This window comes from Ostrea edulis, chromosome 1 (assembly GCF_947568905.1).
Source record: "Ostrea edulis chromosome 1, xbOstEdul1.1, whole genome shotgun sequence".
Lineage (NCBI taxonomy): Eukaryota > Metazoa > Mollusca > Bivalvia > Ostreida > Ostreidae > Ostrea > Ostrea edulis.
In genome coordinates this window covers 68,848,323-68,869,763 of record NC_079164.1, presented here as the reverse complement: position 1 = coordinate 68,869,763, position 21,441 = coordinate 68,848,323, and the positions used below count along the sequence as shown (strand labels likewise).

The following is a 21,441-nucleotide window of genomic DNA, read 5'->3' as shown; positions in this document are numbered from 1 at the left end:
CACATGTCAGGAACACATGTAACCCACATATCAGTTCACAAACACCAGATATATTGCAGAGTTGCTGAAAATGTGCGCAGCTCGTGGTGCTTTAAGCTCTCACTCAAGAATTCTCATTTTTGGGGAGGTATGTTAGAGGGTCACTTGTAATCTACAAACAAAACTGCAGTCCAATAGGTCGACAAACACTAGAGATATGGATACAGATAGACAGACAAACAGACCAGGTGAAACCTATGTACCTCCATATAAGAGGGGGTGTAAAGTATTTGATTTCAAGTTTCCAAATTAATCTGATAGTATGTAAATAGGTTTTCCAATTTTGTCAGGAAGTAATTTTTTATGTTGACCTGATTTGAAAACGCGCCATATTTGCTGTACTCACTGTGGTGTGCTTGAGCTGTTTTCTTATATTCAATGATGTATCAGAAAATAATCACGGTAATTATCAATTTGATAGTGTTGTTTTAATGTGTAAACTTGATGTTTTCTTTATAGTGTATTTACATTTATTTATAAAAGGTAAATTGTCAATTCAAGTATGTAAACAAAACTATAACACATGTCAGAATGTAGATGTCACATTTCATTTTGCTTACCTTTCTATAAGTCATGCATTGGTTGTCAATTTATGAAGTATTATGTTGATGGTACAGGGATTTCAACAGTCTCGATTGAAGTCAGCATTTCGCAAATTCTATAGTCGTTATAACGATTTAGTTCGTCAATACAACCTCGCATTGGGTCAAATGCTGTCTGACGTGTTTCATACCGATTGTTAAGCCGTTCTTGGCACACTGATTTTGACAGCGGATAACTCCGTTTACCTGATCAGGATATAGGGCTCACGGCGGGTGTGACCGGTCAACAGGGGATGCTTACTCCTCCTAGGCACCTGATCCCACCTCTGGTGTGTCCAGGGGTCCGTGTTTGCCCAACTATCTATTTTGTATTGCTTGTAGGAGTTATGAGATTGAACACTGTTCGTTATCTTCACCTTGCATCAGTTAAGCTCAATATTTCAGTAAGTAATAATTGTTTATCATATCTGAAAGTACAATATTTACATATTGTACAACATAGTAAGTTTTGTTATTTTCTGTATTGTAGTCAATCTTTTCCTACTCCAAATAAAGAATTACAGAGATGGAAACGAATTGGCAATTATTAATATTCCAACATGTACAAGAAAGATAGACAGAGCCAAGGCACTACAGGGGGTACAATAAAATAACCTCTGTGTTACCCTTAAATCGTCAATAAAATATTACAGGGCGACGATTTAGGACGGGCGACGATTTGGGGTGTACAATAGTACATCCCAAATCGTCGCCCCTAATGATAGTGTAATATTGTCCCAATTCGTTGCCGGAGCGACGATTTGGGATGCCAGGCGACGATTTGGAGTGAAATGTCTTCCCAAATCGTCGCCGGCGACGCTTTGGGATGGGGACGGTTTGGGGTGTAACACCTATCCACAGGGTTGCTTAGAGTTGTAGCAGTGAGGCTTTTTGCTCACGCCTGCTGTGACACGAAATGTCGGTTTTTATGACTCATTTGAAAGACCTGCGACTCTTACTTCTAATGTTTGGCGCGGCCAAGTCAAGACCACGAATTGAAAACGAACTTTATCATGGGATATTTGTTCCTCATCGACCTAACGCCTATATTCTGAACGACCTTAAATTCACTTCACTCTGCCATTTAGGTTTGTACAATATAGATTCAAGAGTTTTAGTTTACACTGGAAGAATAGTAAGTTAGAATATCCACCAAAACAAGAAGCAATGGGGATTATCGCTCACTAGTATGATAATTGGAAAATTCTATCGATCAAAATGATAACCAATAATTACAATTCCACTCATCAAAACGAATAAGAAAGTATATTCCGAAACAAATGTTTTATTAACGATGAATAACATGAAAAGGTTTATTTTGCTCCTTGGATAATATTAAACATTTGTTATGATACATGTAACTAATTTATCTAAACACAATTAAAACATTAATTATATACATGCAAAGACGTAATGAATGCTAAAGAACATAATACTTTTAATGTCTCAAGCTCTAACAAAGCATTTCAACACCGCATAAAAATTCCTCGGAATTTCAATCTTTGTGAAAATATCAGTCATATGTAAAAATTGGAAATTGTTGAAATTTTTTGTTCTAGCTGAAGACGGAAACCAGTTAATTTTCTCACTGCAAAATTATACACATGTATGTGCATGTATTCATAACCTCCCATTTCAAAGTGCTTCAATTTTAACTAATTTTTTTATTTCCTAAACACTGGGTTGCTTTTTTGTAAAGCATCGACAAACTTGAAGACATTTTTTCTGGTGGTTCCAGCAATGAATAAAATTTGATATCGCATCTTTCAACATTCTCTGGTACATCGTCCAACACAGATTCAATGATTTCAATCATTTCTTCTTGATCCGGATTTGCTCTTACTATCTGGATTAATTTTTTATGACTACTGGATTTGTCCTCTGTCATTTTTTCCCAAGCACTTTTGTCATCTTTCTTCTTATGATATGGTGAACAGCCATACAGTTGTAACATGCAAACTCGTAATAAACGTTCAAGTTCTACCAAAACGTCATTTCCTCTCAAGTATTTCATCAAATTGTATATTGGTGATTTACCAGCTTCATCATCAGTTCTTTCTTCTTTGCAAAGATCTTCATCAAAACCAAGCAGGATCTGCATACATTGTATCCTACTGTATTTTGTTACTATTGCAGCTCTGTGAAGTACCGTCAGTCCAGAATAACTTTTAATACGCAAGACATCCTTCTCCTTCGAATCGTTTTGCATTTTCCCGAGAGCTTTCAAAAGGTTCATAAGAATTTGTGAACAACTCATGTCATCTTTTTCGGCTGCTACACAATGATGAAACAGAGAATAGTTATTTTTGTCCACCTTTGTTAAATCTGAGTGTTCCAATAATAAATCTATAGTTGATTTTCTCTTTTTATCGCAAAGCACTGCGATCATCAAAGGAGTTTTTTCATTTTTGTCATAAACATCCACTGACCTTCCGTCTTTTACAAGATCTTCAAGGATTGCTTTCACATCCTCATCTTGCATGTTGGATGAAATAATTTCATGAATGCAACTTGGCCGATCCGAAAATAATACTTTCCTTATTTCTGACGAATTTTGAATATGCTGTAATTTATTGTCAAGATCTTTAGGTGTTGTAGTGGAAAATTCACCAAGCAGAACAAAGTAACGATGTATAAATCGCCGACCCGGGATGAGTTCGTCTACGAACGTTTTTAACATTTCTGAAAATTTCAACAATCCAAATCGGCCACACCAATACGTCAGCGGTAAATGATGGTACTTTTTATCAAACGTGTTCAATATTTCTTTCAATGTACTTTTGTTTTCCTCTAATTTTGAACCCATGATATTCAGAAAGTTGACGTTTTTTAGAACCGAACATTTACACAACTCTTCCATATTTTCTTTCTTCATTTCAAGGATAAATCTCGCGGCGATAGAAGTGAATTCCTTGTCACTAAAATCTGAAAATTCGTGTGTTTCGTATGCAATTGCAGATACTGGAAAATGCACAACAACAGTTTCGAAATACTTCTCAAACAGAAATGCACCTACAGAATCACGAACAAGATTGTGACAAAACCTAAAGGTGTCTTCCTCAGTCTTCAGGAAGAAAATTCCTTGCAGTTTCTTTGCAGAATCAGACAAATCATTAAACCTCAAATCTAATGTTTTAACGACCTGTGGATTAATGGCATTTTCACATGTATTTGGTTCACGCAGCTTCGCACTTGCAATATCACCTGGTATATCTTCTCCTTCATAAAGCTCGCGAAGATACACAATAATGAGTGCCGCAAGTAAGTTGTTAGTTTTATCGTTGTCAATAAAGTCTTTCAATGATTTTTGAAATAGTATTTTCGGATTTTTGAAAAAGTTTATCCCGCTTTTACGGTATTTTTCTTCTCTTGCGTACAATTGAGCAGCAAGTGGGAATCCGATAGAAGTTCTTGCTTTATCAATTTCTTCTTGGAAATCTTTATCGAGATCCTCAGATTTGACCTCCAGACATTTTTCCGCATATTTCATCTGTTTTTGTAAAATCTTAATTTTTTCCCTCTTACTTAATTCCGGAACATTAATTACAACTTCTTCTGAAAATAAGGGATTGCCGAGAAATTTTGATGGAACATGAAATGTTGTGACAACCAAGCGAATTTTGTGATGTTTCCTTTTGAAGTGATGTATTGTTTCTGAATCATTGATTTTCTTATGTAGCATCTCGAAAGCCGCTAGCCAATTCTGTGTATCAGACGTGTCAATATCCATGTCGTCTACCAGATAAATGACTCGAGAGTCATTGTCGCCACTGTGTTGATATAAATCGCTGTATTGTGTTGCCATAAGAATAACTGTCTCCTTCGAGTCATCGCAGTTTAATAATAAATGCGTGGCCGCCGCTGTTTTGCCACAACCAGTTTGTCCTTCTATTATCACAACCCCATGATCTCTGAAGCAGTTTTGTATCTTTTTATAAATTGATGTTTCAAAATAAAAGTGGTCAAATTCTTGATGACTTTTAATATGTCGTTCTGCTTGACCTGAAGTAAAAGGAATTATATATGTAAGACTCTAAAGTGCGATGGTCGTTCCAAAGTGCGATGGTCACTCCAAAGTGCGATGGTCTGCGCCAAAGTGCAACGGTTTGTTAACGTTACGGACGCCAAAGTGCGATGGCCACGCCAAAGTCCAATGGTGCGGAGTTCAGTAACGTTTGTGACGTCACGTAATTGTGACGTCATTCTTAACGTCTTTCAAAATGAAACCGAAGAAATGCAACACGGACGACAGCAATGGCAAGGTATTCAATGTTGAGGATATAGTGAGAACGGCAAAGTACATTTGTTGTCGAACTATCTATTTCGCCCAAACATTCTTTGATTCGTGATCATTTATTACTTGTGACGTACACGTAATAAAATCCTGGGGATATGCTATAATGCAAAACATTCAATTCGATTTAGCGTTGGAAAATGTTGTGTTTAATAACACGACAACTAGATGGTAATGAGATAAGTTGAACTTCTTATTTTTTATGCATGGATTTTGCACTGATATTTTAGTGAAACAACACACGGTTGGTACAGTATGTACCAAAACACTGTGTCGTTTATAAACCAATGGATTTCGGCGTGTCACACCATCGCACTTTGGCGTGTCAGACCATCGCACTTTGGCGCATGAGTATGGATCATCGCACTTTGGCGTGTCACACCATCGGGGTTTAGCGCAGACCATCGGGGTTTAGCGTGACCATCGCACTTTGGAGTCCCATCGCACTTTGGAGTCTTACATATATATATTGATCGATTAAATATTGTTTAACGTCCCTCTAGAGAATATTTCACTCATATGGAGACGTCACCACTGCCGGTGAAAGGCTGCAAAATTTTGACCTATGCTCGGCGCTTACAGCGTTTGAGCAGGGAGGGATCTTTATCGTGCCACACCAGCTGTGACATGGGATATCGATTTTTGCGGTCTCATCCGAAGGACCGCCCCATTTAGTCGCCCTCTACGACAAGCAAGGGGTACTGAGGACCTATTCTAACCCAGATTTCCACGGGACTTTATATATATATATATATATATATATATATATATATATATATATATATATATTAAAAGCAATAGAATAAACAGTACACAAAGTTAAAAGTTTAACGCAAGCGCTTTCATTTTATAATCCCCAGGCGTTACATTTTAAAATAGTTTTGAAATGGTCTGACGTCATAAAGACGTCCTAACATTTCACGTACATAACGACGTCATAAACGAATGAAGGGAAAAGGTTTTGACGTTAAGCATATTATGACGTCATAGATAATAACAGTAAACATATTTCACAGTAAGCTATTGAGAGCCAAGTAATATTAATATTTATAGGTTATAGACCTTGTATGGGAAAATATGACGACCGAGTTTTTTGGCGCGTAGACGGACCGAGCTTGCGAGGTCCGTTCGCGACAAAAAACGAGGTCGTCATATTTCCCATACAAAGTCTATAACCTTTTTATTATATACTTTCAATTTCATTTAGAAACTAACAATAATTTTATTTTTAACAATAACTTTATCGGTTTAACTGAGTAAAAGATGAAAAACACGAAAATTTTGAAAATTAACGGCGTAGAAATTTGATTGTGACGTAATGTTTGCGGGCCGGAATGTTTCCGGGCATATAGCGTGTGATATATGCCCGCAAACTTTTAAAGAAAAAAGAAGAGATGAAATTGAAAGTATATAATAAATAAATTAACAACATCAAACGTTACTAATATTGCGTTCTTGTTTACCTTATCAGGTAAGTGTCGTAAGAAATCTAAATTCTATTATAAAATTTTATAACTGTCTGAAGAGGCATTAATGTGTTTCTTGACTTAAATTACGATTGGATGTATTTACTGTATCAAATACTACAAACTATATATATATAGTTTTTAAAAAGAATTCAGTATTATGATATATAATATGATAACTTCTTTTATTATACTTTCATGTAAAATACTCGAACCTGATTGGTCGAGAAGCATTTGAAAAAACATTGTTACCCTCTGAGAACAGAAAACACGCGACTCAGGGTGATAGTATCTAGCAACGGGTAACAGTTCTTGACAACGGGTGATATTATAAAAAATTATCACATGCGTCAAATTTATGCGCGTACGGTTCGCCGTAGATTGCTAGACGACGTCGTTTGAGCGTTTGTAATAAACGCGAGTACCCGCATCGAAATACGAAATATCGCACGACAGTGATTGATCAAATGTCAACAGACGTAAGTTTTTCTGCTTCCCAGTTTACATAACATTCAGTATAATAAAACAAATATTGCATGTATTTGAGGGTAACATTGAAATTTTCACCCCTCGAGAAACCATTGTCAACCTCGGCTACGCCTCGGTTGACAATGGTTTTCTCGGGGTGAAAATTTTCAATGTTACCCTCAAATACATGCAATATTTATATAATATAATATATATATATATATATATATATATATATATATATATATATGCTTTATATAAAATATTTCGAATGCAATGTGTATCATGTATGATCCTCTTAAATGTACGTTAAATAACTGTATCCCATTTCCATTCTCAATTACCGTGCAGCGTGTGACAGCGTGGCAAGAATCCATCGCCATCGAAAGCAAGTTTTTTTTTTTAGACTTGCCTAGATGGTCGAGCGATCTAGCGCGCTGGTTACATGCTGCTAGAAGATTTGGTTCAGCAGGTCGTGAGTTCAACCCCAGGCAGGGGCGGAAGTGGGTATCCAAATAAAGTGAAATTTTCTGTGCTTTATATTAAATATTTCTTCACTTAGGGCAGTTATGTTCATATAAGAGTTCATTACTATTTCCGTGCTAGATATAAAATATTTCGAATGCGATATGTATCATGTATGATCCTCTAAAATGTACGTTAAAAAACTGTATCCCATTTAAATTTTCAATAACCGTGTAGCGTGTGACAGCGTGTAAATATCGACAAAATGTGGAGTATTTGAAATATATGACATGGGGTATATGAGATATTTATGTGAAACACTGAGAATTTATTGCTATTATGAAGGTACATGTATGTTGATTTCATTCATGGACAATTTTGTTTAACGGGGAAAACATTCCATTTATCATGTCGATCCGATTTTCCTCTGTCACACATTGAAATAAAACTACAAAAGTAATACACTACACTGCATACTTTTAGAGACCGTTTATACACCGTGTGAAAGGTCATAAACTAATGTATACAGCAATTACTGATATAATCGTCTGTTAAGAAAACTTTTAAAGAAAACTGCATAACATCAGTGCGAAATGTAAAGCATGGGCTAAATGGCTTAATTGTTTAATAATTATTTGTTACTGAAAGTGGTAGGATTCTATCAGTAATTCTGATAAACTATGGGTGTTTTACCATCATTATTGACAGTTAGACCATTATTCAAATCCCGGGGTCCTGTGCTACTTTTCCATTTTCTATTAAGGTACATATGTGATCTATTTATAACATTCATGCAATGACGTCATACGGAAGCACATATATGGCATGTTGTTATGATACAAAATGTTGTCATGTAAACAACCAAAATAGGTTTTAGAAAGTTAGTAGCTCTCCCTCTCTGTGTAGGACAGATTTTAAAGATTATGCAGTTTACGTGCATAAATGGAGCATGATACGGAAGCATATTAGGGCCGCAGCAGTATCTTTTTTTAGTTTGTTATAACAGATTAATAATTTGTTTTAACAGATTATTAATTTGTTATAACAAATTAATAATCTGTTATAACAAATTATTAATCTGTTATAACAAATTAGTAATTTGTTATAACAAATTAATAATCTGTTATAACAAATTAGTAATTTGTTTTAACAAATTAATAATCTGTTATAACAAATTAGTAATCTGTTATAACAAATTAGTAATTTGTTATAACAGATTAATAATTTGTTATAACAAATTTGTAATTTGTTATAACAGATTATCAATTTGTTATAACAAATCACTAATCTGTTATAACAAATTATTAATCTGTTATAACGAATTTAACAGATCATCAATATCAACGACAAGAGATCATTATAGTACGGAAGCATATTAGGGCCGCAGCAGTATCTTGTTTTAGTTTGTTATAACAGATTAATAATTTGTTATAACAGATTAATAATTTGTTATAACAGATTAGTAATCTGTTATAACAGATTAATAATTTGTTATAACAAATTACTAATCTGTTATAACAAATTATTAATCTGTTATAACAGATTACTAATCTGTTATAACAAATTATTAATCTGTTATAACAAAGTGAAATGAAAGTCTGTAAACCCGCGACCTAAGTTATACGTTCAGCATTTTGCAAATTATGTTGTCCTTATAATGGTATTGATTGCAAACACGGCCTGTCATTGGGTTGAATGTTGTCTGACAGGCTCATATCAATTGTTAGGTCGTTCGAATTGACTACTGGTTTTGCTTACTGTTTACTCCGTTTACCTAATCAAGACAAAGGGCCCACTGTGGATGCAAACGGTCAACAGGGAATGATATTTTCACCTGATCCCACATATTTTGTTTTCAGGGACTACTGTTTACCATAGTGTATACTATATATATAATTTATAAGATTGATCACTGTTCGTTATCTTAATGTTTTCAAAAAAAAAAATGTAAGTTGTTTGTGAATCATGAATAAAAACTTCAATGTTCTGAAAACGACAACTTTACCACAATTTATTTTTCAGAAGCGTGATTCCCATTGTGGTTTTGATAATTTTTGCTGTAGTTTTCTGTGCCACAACCCTGCTGCTCGTGCGCTGGATAAAAAGTAAATTTCAAATGATTAATTTCACGTTTTGTCTTTTCAAATTAAGAGCAGCATTTATCAAAATATCATTCAAAGATAAGTGTAGTTAAGGAAGAATGAAGTTGAGCTTGCTCATTTTGTATAAAACAAACTGCAGTCGTTTCAGTAAATGCTTCTGAATAAATATCATAATATGAAAGTTATCTATTGCTATTATATAAGTGTGACTTATGATAACGTGGAACATTCCAAATTATATTAATATGCAATTTTATTTCACAGGATTACACCAACAGAAGGATAGTTCAAAAACATATGCTTCAATAACCGAAGTTTAAAAAGAAGCACACTTTTTATAGTGTATATATCAAAATGGATTGAAATATTCATGCCAAGAAATCCCGTCCGGTCTGAATTCGTTGGCTTCAATAGGACCATATTACATGCTGATTAATAGTAGCCGTCGCTTATCTCTTAATTGCGGTCACTGCATAATTTATTACGGTTTTTCTATACCGGAGATTTTGCTAGGAATTTCTTGGCATGGCAAAAGATTGCGTGTACTACACATGTGTAATTACAAAATATGTAGGGTGACACAATAAAATGTATGGAGCGCCAAATTAACATAAACTCAAATAATTGAAGATATCTTCAATTATTTGAAGATAGCATCAATTCATTTGATGCGCGCAACAATTTAATTAAAGATCTCTTCAAATAATTAATGATATCTTCAATTCTGAATTATTGCGCGCATTAATTGAATTGATGATAGCATTACTTCTTCAGCTGAATTGATGCGCGCTTTAATTGAATTAATGATCTCTTCAAATGAATTAATGATATCAACAATTGAATTGATGCGCGCTACAATTCAATTGAAGAGAGCAATAAATTGATATAATGCGCGCATTAAATCAATTGATGAGAGCAATAATTGAATTGATGCGCGCATTCATGCATTTGATGAGAGCAAAAATTGATTTAATGCGCGCATTAATTCAATTATTGCTCTCTTCAATTGAATTAATGATATCTTTAATTCATTTGAAGAGAGCAATAATTCTTTTAGAGAGAGCAACTATATAATTAACGATATCTTCAATTCAACATATCCACAATTGAATTAATGATCTCTTTAATTGAATTGTTGCTCTCTTTAAAAGAATTTATGCGCGCATTAATTCCTTATACAAAAGCATCGTAAATAATTAAAGATATCTTCAATTGAATTAAAGAGATCATCAAATTATTTATACCGAGCTCTAAATTAATTATTGCGAGCAAAATTTCTACTGAATTGATGCTCTCATCAATTGAATTGAAGAGAGCAATAATTGAATTAATGCGCGCATTAAATCAATTTTTGCTCTCATTAATTCAATTGATGCGTGCATTAATTCAAATGATGAGAGCAATAATTGAATTGAAGCACGCATTAATTCATTTGATGAGAGCAATAAATGATTTAATGCGCGCATTAATTCAATTAAAGAGAGCAATAATTGAATTGATGATATCTTCAAATAATTAAAGATATCTTCAATTATTTGAGTTTATGTTAATTTGGCGCTCCATAAAAATGCGCATATAAATGCACCACATATGCAATTGCGATTTATTTAAGTTACCTTAGATATCTAGAACTCAGTCTGATTCAATATTGTCTATAATGCTAAAACGCAGACTTTCGGTAGATCACAAGATCGGCGACCGTGTTCAGGTTTCGACATTTATAAAACGTACTAGATTTACCGCTTTTTGGTATCCGAAAACTCTGGTTCAATATCTTCTTTATAGAATTTCCAGAAACAGATTTACGATTCTTGTTTAATATGTCAAACAGTTATCACAATAAGTTTGATGTCATTCTATCAACTATTAAGAGAGAAATAATGCAAAAATCGTTATTCGGGACTTTCGGTTTTCGGTCGTACTACATTTACCGCTTTCCAACAGGCATACATTTTCAAAATGGGTTTCCTGCAAACTGAAAGTTATGTGCTCAATATAAGATCTAGCACCATGTATTAGAAGGCTTTTTAAGTTACAATTATTCACAGTATAACTGAAGTGGCAATAAAGCAAAACAAGAGATTCATGGACCTTAAAGATGGCCTGAGTCTGAGCTAATCTGCAAAAGCTAAATATAATATGAAAAGAATTTACATTATATGTAGCTCAGATATGCAACCAGGAAAATTAGTATCGATTCCATAGCCTTTTGCAGTAGTGACACTTTTAACTAATGCTCAGGTTACCAATAAAGCATGTGGGCCTCTTGTTAAATTAATGATTTTAAATAGCAATTTAGTAACTTGAAATAACAAATTGATAATTTGTTATAACAGATTGATAATTTGTTATAACAGATTAGTAATTTGTTATAACAGATTAATAATTTGTTATAACAGATTAGTAATCTGTTATAACAGATTAATAATTTGTTATAACAGATTAGTAATTTGTTATAACAAATTAATAATCTGTTATAACAAATTAATAATCTGTTATAACAAATTATTAATCTGTTATAACAAACTAAAACAAGATACTGCTGCGGCCCTAATATGCTTCCGTAGCATGACCTGCATTAACATACCCCCGTATATAAATAGCCCCACGCGCGTCAGAGGAATGTCAACATGATAATTGTATTAACTCAGATGCAACTGTCTAAATTTAAAGATTAAATAGCGTAGAACAACGAATTACTAAGAGGTATTTGATATTTTTATTTTTATTAAACTTATGACATGGTGCTGTTGTAACAAAATACACAACTTTACACAGATAAGACCATCGATGATCTGAAAGATTGAACTGGTCACGTGAATGTCACTTGAAATGGCAGCGTGACCCGGTTGTTTGTAAACATCGATTTAAAATCAGATAACTTTGGTTATAATGTATGACATGTCAAACAGCCTCATAACTACATACGTGCGATGATTTAATAGCGTTTTTACAAGATGGAAAAAATGTCGTAATTCGGACCATACAACTTAAAAGTTGGACAGTTGCTTTTGGTTTTTATACATCATGTTGGGACCCCCTGACCCGCATGGGGCTACATGTATTTATAGACGCAAATTTTTGCGTTCCCGCTACTATGTACTTTTTGAATAATCTTTGCACTGTTTTCTTTTATATACAAATGTTTTCAAGCATGTAATCAAGGGAAAGTTAATAACTTTAAAACCTAATTAATCTGCTTTAAAGTAGTTATGTACAAAAATAATACATGAACATCGGATCATACATCTTTCAACTGTATTCCATTTCCATTTTCGAAGACCGTGTAGCGTGTTACAGCGTGGCGAGAATTCTATCGTCATCAAAAGCAAGGTTTTGACTGGCTTAGATGGTTGTGCGGTCTAACGCGTTGGTCACATGCTGCTAGGATATTTGGTATATCGATAATATCGTACTTTATAAATGGGAGTACCCAAAAGGTAAATTCTTGGAATACACAACTTCGTATATGTACGTTATCTTATTAAGATACTGAGAATGTATAGTTGTAAATATAATCATAATTATACCTTGTTTGGAAAAGTACACGCGAGGCCAGAAAAATACATCATACTGTCTTTGTTTTGAATTTAATTTCTATATCGATATAGTTAGACATTGTACTGTCTGACTCTCTATGCTTTGAATCACCTGTCAGATTTCCGGAATAATTCTGATACACTAACCTTTGATTTCTTTCAGTCTTTCATCATCTCTCAACTCTGTAGATATAATAGCATGTTTAGATAATGAAAATATACACCAGAAGTGTTTTATAAATATATATTTGCGAAAAAGTATATGAAAAACAACGCATCTTTCATGCAAAATGTACGAGATTATCTTAGTCAAATGAAAACATTACAATCTATAATGAGAAAGAAATAAGTATACGTTACCCAATATTTCAATTCCATTATGCTGGGGCCTGTCGAAAAGAGACAACAATTGTTTTAAAGCAAAAATAAAGTGTTCGTTTAGTGTTAATTCGACACCGTCGACGCTCTACTCCCTTTCAAATGTACATGAAAAAGGAAGACAACGAACAGTGATTAATCTCATAATTCCTATAACGTTATTGGTCGTACAATGTTTAACATTTCTCTTGACAATTTTCACTCATATTGAGACGTCACCATTGCCGGGATAGTGCTGCAAAATTTAGGCATATGCTCACACGAGGCCCAAGTTTTTGCGGTATCATCCGAAGGTTCGCCCCTTTAGTCGTTTTGTACGACAAGCAAGGGATACCGAGGACATATTTTATCCCTGGTTCCCTCAGGAACATTCTATAAAGAATACAAACTTCAGAGTAGGGTAAACACAGACCACTGGAAACACCAGAAGTGGCATCATGTACAAATGTAGTAAACATACCCTGTTAATCGGTCACATCCGCCATGCGCTCTATGTCCTAATCAGATGAATGATGTATTCCGTAGCCAAAGTAAATATGTAAAGAATAGCCTAACAACGTTAGACAGTATTCGAATTAATGACAGGTTGTGCATTTCTAAAAGCTATGGACGTTGAACGCGGCAATTTTCAGACTGTTTACCAGAGTTTTTGTTGGCTATCCCTGCAACTATTGAATTTAAAATTTAAAAATGAACACAAATGAATGGGTTACAGAGTTTGAGTCTCTTTTAACTAATGCCACAGTTTTGGAGCCTTTTATGATGCTTGCCATTACAATGATAATCATTTCATTAAGTCCACATTTTAAATTTGTTCAGAAATTGATATGCATTGTTTTCTTTTCATGATGTGAAACAGTAAAGCATTTAGATTTTTCAGTCCGCAGTAGTTTCAAATGGATCAAAACTTAGAAACCCCCATAAAGAAGTACAATGATGCCATGCAAATCCTATCAAATGGTCAATTGGAACGTCCACATTCTCAAGCAAGCCAGTCTCTATAAGAGTTACGGTACGCAGTAATATCATGATATCAGCATCATGCAAAATCTACTTTTTAGTATGTTTGTAACATAGCCCCTGATCAAAATCAATTACTCATTGATGAAGTCATACATGGCCACATACACGCGTACACGCACTCACACCGTCACTCAAATACATAGACACGCACGAACGAACACACAAACATGAACACACACCCTTTTTACAAAATAAAAGCAAAGATGGGATTTGGGATGGAGGCTTGGATGGCGACCATTCGTGCTCGAGTATGGCTTAAAATTGCCGACCATTCGTGTCCACCCTCACGGCACATTCGGTCGCCGGGCGATGAAACGTGCGGCACGAATGGTCGTCGGCGACCAAACGTGCTACAAGTATCGTCGCCGGGCGACCGAACGTGCCAAGGCGACCAAACGTGCTGTGGCACACCTGATCCCACCCCTGGTGTGTCCAGGGGTCCGTGTTCGCCCAACTATCTACTTTGTATTGCTTATAGGAGTTATGAGATTGATCACTGTTCGTTATCTTCGCCTTTCATGTTATGGATGAAAGAATTAAGGTAGGAAATTTCTATGCTTAGAACATTGTGAAGTTGTGAAAATTATCTCCCTTTGTCCATGTAAGATTGCAAGCTCTCGCGTATCGAATTAGTTGAGAGATATAAACACCATATGCAGGTGATAATGGAATATTGATACATATATATGGGAAATTGTCGCTAGAGAAGCTGAAACTACCCCGTTTGTCATAAAGTTGAGTTGCTAGTTTGCCTTTAATATCTACTTTCAATAAAAATACTTACATAAAATAAATATATAATCATCTCTTCTAACAATACAGATAAAAATGTTTAATAAAGGTTATTGGAATAATGACCATTTTGCACTTGATATACGAAATAATTCATGATATAAAATTTCAGAATTTAAAAACATATATAAAAAGTAATGTCAATTTCTAAAATTTCACATAATTTTCAAAGTCTTGTCTTAAAATTCAAAATGGGACTTAAATAAGTTAGAGATCAATTTTGCAAATCATTGGCGAAAATATGGAATCGTTAAAACAATTTCGAGTAAATTAATTAAAACTCTTTTTTAAGAATTGGAGTTCTGTTTGGAAAAATATATCAACGCATTAAATAAATAACAATATTTGAACTAGTTGCAAGTCTCAAATATCACAAATCATAAAACTGATATATACGTATAGGAGTATATTTCGTAAATTCTATGGTCATTAAAACGATCTAGTTTGCCAATACAACCTATCATTGCGTCAAATGCTGTCTGACGTGTTTCATACCGATTGTTATGTCGTTCTTGGCACACTGATATTCACTACGGATAACTCCGTTTACCCGAACAAGATATAGGATTTATTGAGGGTTTGACAGGTCGGCAGGGGTGTCCAGGGGTCCGTGTTTACCCAAATCTGTATTGTATATTGCTGATAGGAGTTATGAGATTGATCACTGTTCATAATCTTCATCTTTCATATAATGATTAATTTGTGGTGCTTATGTTGTGTAGACACCAACAGGCAAATCAAGTTTAAATAATTAAATCTGGAGTCGCTTTTAAGTGAAAAAACGTCTTGTTTTGAACACTGTCCCTCAATAACAAGTATTGCAACCCAAGTCTTTCTTTTTAATTTCATGATTCTCTTTGAATGTAGAAATAAAAAATACACTTCCCAAGAAATTGATATTACTCCAAATCTCAGGTTCGCACCCTTTTGATATGACCATCAGAATACTTGTGAATCTATTCCGAATGATGATTAACGAACTAATCACAAGATGTAGAATTTATTTCCTAGGTTCATGTTTAATGAAGAATCAGCTATCTATGGTGGCAAAAAGCCTTATCTTTAATTTATCATAGAAATCATTCATATTTGATGCTGTTGGTTTTCTAAAACGTTTGTCATTTTAAATATACAATAAGTTCTTTGGAAATTTCGATAATCCATAGTTGATTTACACCACCTCTCCATTCATCCGATTGACTGGGATTTTGAATTGTTTACAAATGAAACGTGATTTAGAAGAATTTTGGGGATAAGTTGGATTACCAAATATGGAATTAAAAGTTCTTGAAAAAAAGAACCTTACAGAAAAAAAACTTCGTCATCTGGAATTATAACATATTCTACATGTTAGATATCTATGTGACTTTCATTTGAGGTGACAAATAAGGAACGCGGTATAGTTACAATCAATTTTCATTTCCTACAAGTCTAGTATGTTGAGTTCGTTAAAAATCTATATTTTATTCATATAATATCCTTAAGTTCAGCAGTGTTGATGTTTGAAATTTAACCATACCTTCCAAGTTCAATTTTGATTGATTGATCTTTTTTTAAGTCACATCGAGACTTTTTCACTGATATTGAGAAATTTATAATATTTAGACATATGTTTAGCGATCAGGGTCATAGCAGTGAGGATTCTTTATCGTGTCAACGCCTGCCGCAACACGTGACCTCTGTTTTTAATGACGGTCATATCCGAAAGACCATTGATTTTCGCTTTTAAATTCTGAGCTCTTTGTTTCCTATAATATAAAGTTTGGTTGAAAGATGCTTGTGATGGAAGCCGATAATTTTCATTTTATGGAAGCAAAATACAGACATCTGCGATTGCTTTGTCCTGGCTCTTTTCGGCTAGACTTAGAATATTAATAATTCTTGAAACTAGATGAACGAATAATGAAGGTATTACAATGAGAGCGAGGATAATCAACATGTATGCATTGTTTTATCTAGTATGTATTTTCGCGACATAGGAACCAGTCAGGAAAATACATACCGCGGTGGCCGAGAGGTTAGAGCGTTCGCCCCGCATGCGGTAGGCCGGGGTTCGAATCCCGGCCGCGACATACCTAAGTCGATAAAAAAAAACAAACAGGTAGTGACAGTTCCATCGCCAAACGCTTGGCATTAGGTGTGAATGTCACGGGTCCTCGGAGATGACCTTAGAAACGGATGACCCATGTCACAGTAGGTGTGGCACGCTAAAGAACCCACACTGCTCAATGGCCGTAAGCGCCGAGCATAGGCCTAATTTGAAGCCCTTCACCGGTCAAGGTGACGTCTCCATATGAGTGAAAAATTCTCGAGCGAGACGTTAAACAAGATACAATCAATCAATCAACATACGTAATTGAAGCATTAACTCCATTATGTTGTGATGTGTTCTAAAAAAAAAAACACCCGAAAATGACAAACCTTAGTTGATAAATCATTGTTTATATAATATTTCGGAAGTTATCCTCGGAATGGTTAATTTCATTCTTTGATGTATTCAATGATATTTACCTTTCTTTGTAGCCCTCTTTGCTTTTGTCTGGATAATCTGTTTCAGATAAAATGGGAACATGATTCTAGAGTATAGTAAATGATTAAGATAATACTTGAACACCATACCCTATATCATAAATGCTTCTCACGTCACTAATTTAAATGTTTATTAATATTAATTGCACACTAATTTGGATAGAATTAAACGTCAAATACGGCTATAACCTCCACCCCACCCCCCTCTTTCTCAAAATCTAGAATTTGACGAAGTGCACGTATTAAAGATTTCTTTATAAAATCGAAGAAACTCAACCTTGTTTCGTCATAGATATAGTGCAAACTGTTAAAATTCAGCTTAATAAAGAATTTGGTAGCGTAACCTTTACTATACACTGTTTTTAAAATACTACATGTATTTATGTGAAACATAGGACCGGAATGGTCAGCGCGCCTCCAACTTCCGATGTAAGGGGAGTAACTGCAAAAATGTAGGTCATCTTTAACAGACCATTTTTGAAGGGGCAATTGTTTTGTGTTAACAGTTTATTTTAATGTATAAATCTTTATGTGGTAATTCATATATGCCTAATAGACAGGAAAATGTATTTTCTTCCAAAATCCAGTTTTTAACGATTTTTGTTGGAAAATGAAGATTTCAGCCCAAAATTCGGAAAGGGAAAATAAATTTTGGTGTAGAAAAGTTTAGTTGTGCATTTGGACGTTTTATTCTTAAATTTGTAAGATCAATGTCATATCTTCTATAAAACAGTCATTTCCTATAATTTCCAGTTTTTAACTATTTTTGTTTTAGAAAACGGTAGGTTTTCCTACCTAAAGTGGTATTTTTCAAATATATTGCCAATAATATATATATCTTAATTACTTGTTGAACAGTTTTTAAAATAAATCTTAACCTCAATATTTCATTGGTAGCCTCAAATGTATGAAAAAATGTGGGTTTTCTTCTTAAAATTTCAATCTTTAACAATTATATTGAAAAAAGCAAGATTTTACCCAAAAATTACAGTCAAGGACAGAATATATTCTGCTGTCAAAAGTTTTAATCGAACATTTCAAGGTTGAAACATGAAACTTATTTTTACTGTATGTTACATAAAATGGACCTTTTCTTCCATTTCCAGTTTTTAGCGATTTTCATGGGAAAAAAACATCATTTTACCCCAAAATTCCAGTTATCCGCAGTCAAGAAGACCTAAACACGTTAAAGTATGTACCTGAATGAGTTGGATCTGCGTCATCCCCAATCAAATTTTGCATTTCTATATCCAGCTCACCTGAAAAATACAACGAAAAAAGGGGAAATAAAAGAAACCATCACGATGTAAGTAATAGCGTGTTTTCTTTTTTTAAATGATGAATTTGTATATTAGGTGTTAAGAGGACCTAATAAAGAAACAATGAGAAGAAATTATGTTTTACTTTGTGTTTGTGATCTTTCTTTTGAACTATCCTTCTGTTGGTGTAATCCTGTGAAATAAAATTGCATATTAATATAATTTGGAATGTTCCACGTTATCACAAGTCACACTTATATAATAGCAATAAATAACTTTCATATTATGATATTTATTCAGAAGCATTTACTGAAACGACTGCAGTTTGTTTTATACAAAATGAGCAAGCTCAAATTCATTCTTCCTTAACTACACTTATCTTTGAATGATATTTTGATAAATGCTGCTCTTAATTTGAAAAGACAAAACGTGAAATTAATCATTTGAAATTTACTTTTTATCCAGCGCACGAGCAGCAGGGTTGTGGCACAGAAAACTACAGCAAAAATTATCAAAACCACAATGGGAATCACGCTTCTGAAAAATAAATTGTGGTAAAGTTGTCGTTTTCAGAACATTGAAGTTTTTATTCATGATTCACAAACAACTTACTTTTTTTTTTGAAAACATTAAGATAACGAACAGTGATCAATCTTATAAATTATATATATAGTATACACTATGGTAAACAGTAGTCCCTGAAAACAAAATATGTGGGATCAGGTGAAAATATCATTCCCTGTTGACCGTTTGCATCCACAGTGGGCCCTTTGTCTTGATTAGGTAAACGGAGTAAACAGTAAGCAAAACCAGTAGTCAATTCGAACGACCTAACAATTGATATGAGCCTGTCAGACAACATTCAACCCAATGACAGGCCGTGTTTGCAATCAATACCATTATAAGGACAACATAATTTGCAAAATGCTGAACGTATAACTTAGTTCGCGGGTTTACAGACTTTCATTTCACTCGACAACCCCAGGAGAAAATTTGACAGATGTATGTTGACAATGCTATGTGAAGATTGTTATCATTGAACATTGGGTTTATGTAGTTTTCCCATGTAAGAATTCCATAATTAGTCATCATGTTTTGACTCTTCCGCTTTGTTGGCCAGAACGTGCCGCACCATGGTGCATGTATAAAAATGTCTTCTATGATTTTGGCGAAAGTGTATATCAATAGTGAAAGTCAGATGGACAGACGGATAAAATAATGCTAGCTATGCCACTACATGCAACATGAAAAATAACCTAACAGATATTTTATTAAATTTTGATTATGTGATGTGGTATCAGTTTCGTATTCATTGATGAATAGGTGAAGATGACGAACAGTGGTCAATATCATAACATATATAAATAATGCAAAATAGAGAGTTGGGTAAAACGGACCCCAGGATATCCAAGAGGTGGTATTAGATGCCTTAGAGGAGTAAGCATCCCCTGTCGACCAGTTACATCCGCTGTGAGCCCTAAATCCCGATCAGATAAACAGAGTAATCCGTAGTCAAAATTAGAGTGTCATGAAGAGTCTAACAATCGGTAAGAAACACAACAAACTGAATTTGACACAATAAGAGGTTTCATTGACACCCTAGATCGTTAAACCCCCTGTAACATCATCTTGTTTTGGAAGTTGCCTGCTTTAATTTAAAAAAACTTATCATACACAGAACAAGCTTTTGCGTATCTTATCAGTGAAAAGATATAAACACCATATGCAGGTGATAATGGAATATTGCTACACAAATGTGGGAAGTTGACGATGGGGAACCTGAAATCATTTGTCATAAAGTTGTTAGTTTGCCGTTAATACACGTATCTCTTAATCCCTAAACACCAGAACACTTAGTAGGGAGAAACGTGATTTACAGATTCCGTATGAACATAATAAAGAATTATACTGTATAGGGAGCGAGTCGTCCTCCGTCGTTGGTGTAATTTGAGTAATGCTGAAAGGAATGTCACTCTTTGTGGTGTCCAGAACAGTTGTACGTGTAGCAATATTATAGCATCCCTGATCTACAATAAACAGAATTTTCTTGGAGTCACCATCTATTGAGATAAACACCCGAAATCGAAATTAATAGATAGAGCTCCACTATTGTGCCAATACTGTCATTGCCATGTTTTAAACTTGATGGAACAGTAGTGTTATTATGACATGGGAGCATATTAACTTACATTTGTAGGCATCTGTTGATATATATCGAGATGGACACGGTGGTGTAAACGAAGCACAACTTGCGTCGTAATTTTCCGTAATTCTTTCCGAGACAGTGTTATAATCAACACAATAAGCTGAAAATATATACTTAGCATAATAAGTTGTGAGCATCATTTAATAAATCACTTGATGTGTTTTGTGGTTTTGATCGTAGTGTATAATCATTGCTGTGAACAACACATCAACCGCAAACTGAAATCAGTGCTGTAATGAACATGGTAAGCTGTAAATGGACATAACGTAAGCGTTATAATACACATTTTAAAAAAGAAAA

The 21,441-nt window shown here is 34.2% G+C and overlaps 1 protein-coding gene across 5 annotated transcripts in view; it reads right to left on the bottom strand.

Annotated features, from left to right (window-relative positions):
- The window catches only part of LOC125645962 (uncharacterized), a 33,816-nt gene that overhangs the window by 978 nt on the left and 11,397 nt on the right, over positions 1 to 21,441 (bottom strand). For 4 of the 5 annotated variants that reach the window (XM_056158010.1, XM_056158012.1, XM_056158023.1 and 1 more), the window contains 9 exons: positions 21,125 to 21,241; positions 20,845 to 20,962; positions 19,390 to 19,472; positions 19,081 to 19,128; positions 18,876 to 18,935; positions 17,659 to 17,695; positions 13,315 to 13,343; positions 13,102 to 13,137; positions 1,896 to 4,622 (listed from right to left, as the gene is read on the bottom strand). In XM_056158010.1, the coding sequence (XP_056013985.1) occupies positions 2,272 to 4,622; positions 13,102 to 13,137; positions 13,315 to 13,343; positions 17,659 to 17,695; positions 18,876 to 18,935; positions 19,081 to 19,128; positions 19,390 to 19,472; positions 20,845 to 20,962; positions 21,125 to 21,241 (2,879 nt within the window). In that variant the 3' untranslated portion in view covers positions 1,896 to 2,271. Of the gene's footprint in view, positions 1 to 1,895; positions 4,623 to 13,101; positions 13,138 to 13,314; positions 13,344 to 17,658; positions 17,696 to 18,875; positions 18,936 to 19,080; positions 19,129 to 19,389; positions 19,473 to 20,844; positions 20,963 to 21,124; positions 21,242 to 21,441 lie in introns of those variants that run through there. The other variant, XM_056158034.1, reaches the window with a different exon arrangement.